The sequence below is a fragment of the Poecilia formosa genome, unplaced genomic scaffold (genome assembly GCF_000485575.1).
Source record: "Poecilia formosa unplaced genomic scaffold, Poecilia_formosa-5.1.2 Scaffold1637, whole genome shotgun sequence".
In the NCBI taxonomy this organism is placed as follows: domain Eukaryota; kingdom Metazoa; phylum Chordata; class Actinopteri; order Cyprinodontiformes; family Poeciliidae; genus Poecilia; species Poecilia formosa.
Window position 1 is genome coordinate 1 of NW_006801576.1, and position 3654 is coordinate 3654.

The 3654-nt window shown below is 42.0% G+C and overlaps 1 protein-coding gene across 1 annotated transcript in view; it reads right to left on the reverse strand.

The window, feature by feature from the left end:
* Positions 1 to 206: 206 nt before the first annotated feature.
* Positions 207 to 3654, reverse strand: part of LOC103132947 (protein NLRC3-like) — a 6008-nt gene continuing 2560 nt past the window's right edge. Inside the window, exon 2 of the mRNA XM_016667665.1 lies at positions 207 to 1321. Coding sequence (XP_016523151.1) covers positions 275 to 1321 — 1047 coding nt within the window. The 3' untranslated portion in view covers positions 207 to 274. The remainder of the gene's footprint in view (positions 1322 to 3654) is intronic.

Sequence of the window (3654 nt, forward strand, 5' to 3'; positions counted from 1 at the left end):
TGAAGAGCAAAACCCCTGGAGGAGACGGAGCGTTTGGGTCCAGCAGCATCTTCATGGTGAAGCAGTGAAAGTTCTCCAGAACTAAAGAGGCTGGGATGTCTAAAGAGCTGAAGCTCATGTCTCCGCAAGTCTTCATGGAGGACAGCTAACAGCTTCAACAAAGGCTGCAGATGAAGTTAAAGGCCAGAAACATTCAAAAGCAACTTGAAGAAAGAAGAAGAAACAGGAGGACAATAGTGCTGAATCAGCATTCACACAATGAAAACATCTGGACTCACCGAGCCTTTCTGCAGTTCCTCACAGCTGGAACCAGTCTCTGTCGTCCATCATCTGATGTGTTGTACTTCTCCAGGTCCAACTCATCCAGAACCTCTGACATCTGCAGCATGAAGGTCAGAGCTGAACAGTCAGTCATTGAGAGCTGCTTCCCTGAATCCAGCAGCCGTTGGATCTCCTGATAAAATGAGACGTCGTTCATCTCCATCAGACAGTAGAAGATGTTGATGCTTCTGTCAGGAGAGATATAAAAGGTGTTCATTTGCTTCAGGTTGGTGATGATTCTCTGGATGGTTTCTGGACGGTTCTCTGTCTGACCCAGCAGATCCTCTAAGAGTCTCTGGTTGGACTCCACAGTGAGACCATGAAGGAAGCGGACAAACAGGTCCAGGTGACCATTTTCACTGCTGAGGGATTTATACATGACTTTCTTCATGAACTCATCTAGAGATGTTTCATTGTATTTTTCTCCCAGGAACGTCTTGATGACCTCTGACCTCCTGCTGGTGAAGCAGTGGAGCATGTAGACGGCAGCCAGAAACTCCTGGATGCTCAGATGGACAAAGGAGTAGACAGAGATGTTGCCCAGCCCAGTCTCCTCTTTAAACATCTGAGTGAAAACTCCTGAGAACAATGCAGCATCTTTGATGTCGATGCCGCAACGTTTGAGGTCTTTGTCATAGAAGATCAGGTTTCCCTCCTGCAGCTGATCAAAAGCCAGACTACCTAGAGTCTCAATCAGCTTCCTGTTCTCTGGATCTTCTTCAGGTTTTCCTCTGTACTTTTCCTCCTTGATTTTGTTCTGAAGCAACAAGAACTTGATGTACATCTCAGTCAGGGTCTTGGGCAGCTCTCCTCCCTCTCTGGTCTTCATCATTTCCTCCAGAACTTCAGCAGTGATCGAGCAGAAAACTGGGATGTGACACATGATGTGGAGAGTTTTTGATTTCTTGATGTGGGAGATGATCCTGCTGGCCTTCTCTCCATCATCTCTGAATCTCTTCCTGAAGTACTCCTCCTTCTGGGGGTCAGTGAACCCTCTGACCTCTGTTACCNCAGCTCCGTACTGCCTTCAGGAAAACGGGATGTGAGAGTGTCGTCTATTAAATTTCACCACATAGTATTTACCGTGTAAACCAGAGCTTTAAGTGGAAAACATGAGGGCCAAATCCTCTTTATCTTATACAAATATAGGACAGAAAGATGGACAATATTTTTATATAAACTTGTCTATTGATTTATAGATCAATAGTTTTACTGTCCAGGAATTACAAAGAACAAATGTGGTTCTGAATCAAATCCACCTGAGTCAAATTTAAAGTGCCATGGAGTCAAAAGCCTTGTGGCACAGAGCGTTCCCCTTTGGGTTTGGCATCCTTCTGGATCAAGTAACTCACCTTTCCAGATCTCAAATAATCACCTCACAGCTTTGGTCTAACTTTATCTGTCTTCTTGCAGAGACTGAGTTCCTGATTCCTTCTTACTCCCGCCAAAGTCATTTGATTCCTTGCAAATAAATCATTAACTGCTCTCCCTCTGCCAGTGTGTTTTCTGCATATGAGTTCAAAGACTCTCCCAAAACATAACAGTACAATTTATGGTCTCAACAAACCAACAATATCATCTTACATTATAATTGGAAAAAAAACCCTCAGTTCTTGCCATATTCTGTTCAGTCTCCTGTATTAATTATTGCTCAAAATGTCTTTCCATATCAGTGTTTCTTTGCATTTGGTTTATTTTTACATTTTGTTCTCTGTGTTTTCTGCTTAGTTTTCTTAGACCAGTTTTAGATTTTCTTGGTTTATTGTTGTTTCCTCTTTAGTTTCTCTCCTGTCAGTCTCCTTCAGGTTTTATTATCTTCACAGTAAAGCATAGTTTCTTACTTAAATTTTTGTAGTTTGCAGCCTTGAGTCTGTAGAAAACCACAGAGCTCCTTCACTGCAGAATCTCCCAGGTTGCTGTCTCTCAGCTCCAGTCCTGTCAGATGGGTCGGGTTGGACTTCAGAGCTGAGAACAGAGACGTCCAGCTGGTCTCTGACAAACTGCAACTGTACAATCTGAATAAAGAATAAAAGATTTGAGCTGAAGCCAACAGCATGCAGGTTAAAACTGAAATGTGAACAAATAAATAATAAAAATGTCAAAATTTATTTAATTAAACCGATATAATACTGTAAAAATCTAATGCTATAATCCTCCAATCATATCAGAGCAGAGTTCTTTGATGTCAGGAATACTGAATGATGATTGGCTGATACAAATGACCTACCAGCACAGCACAGATATGACAGGATGGCTACAGGATGGAAATTTAGATTTTATTTCACATTTAGAAGTTTTTATTTTAAATTTAAAACAAAATTCTGTCTAAATAAAAGACAGAATCAAATGTTTTTTAATCACTTAAAATGTTAAACTTTAATAAGTTCTGTATCATGTATATTTTTTCAGATTTTTATTGCTCTAGCAAACTCAAAGGGCCGCATGCGGCCCAGAAGTGTCCCAAAAACCGTGAGTTGAACAGCCCTGCTCTAGAAGGTCTCAGTCCGGGTCAGTAGGACCCAAACATGGAGATGACTGCTGGCTGGACAGATGTCCAAAAGACAGTCATGGACAACAAGGACAGAGTTCTGAAAAGGTCAAGAAGCTGGTTGTTCAGAGAGCTGCATCCAAGAATATTAAGGGAAAGTTGAGTGGAAGGAAAAATTGTGATGGTGAAAATGTCCACCAGCACCAGGAATAACTGCAGCCTTGACAGGATTGTCTGGGGGAGTTTGACCGGGAGAGGACTGAGTCAGAACATCTGGATCCACTACACTCAGATGGACTCGACATGGGCTATCATACTAGCATAGCTTCAGTTAGCATAGCCTTGCTCTCCATCTCACACACTTGCTGTCCATCTCTGTGTGTGAGATGGAGAGCACACATCTCACACACAGGCTGAGAAAATGGATTTATTCTGTTTTCTGCTGATTATTTGTTTGTAGGCTAAAGTTCCCAGTTTAGTGACCATCAGACTTTATTGATGCAGTAATTTAACTGTAAAGTTGGGCTGTTGTGTTAATAAATTGTGATTTAAAGAGAAGCTGTGTGTTTCTTCTTCATGTGTTCAGTGTTTGCTGGTTGAAACGCTCAGATTCTCTCCTTCATTCGTTGCTCTATAACAGCTCAGCTCATCAGGCTGCTGCTCATAGAACAATAACCTACATAGACTGAAGGGTTTGGCTGCTGGTTTCTGATCATCAGCTGGAGACCCGACTTGGTAACCGGATCAGAACCACTCAGTTTATTCATGAATGGCCTTGGGTTCTTCTTAAAGCTGCTGAAAGCCAATGGAGGCCATTATTTCCTAAGGAGACGTGACCTGATGAA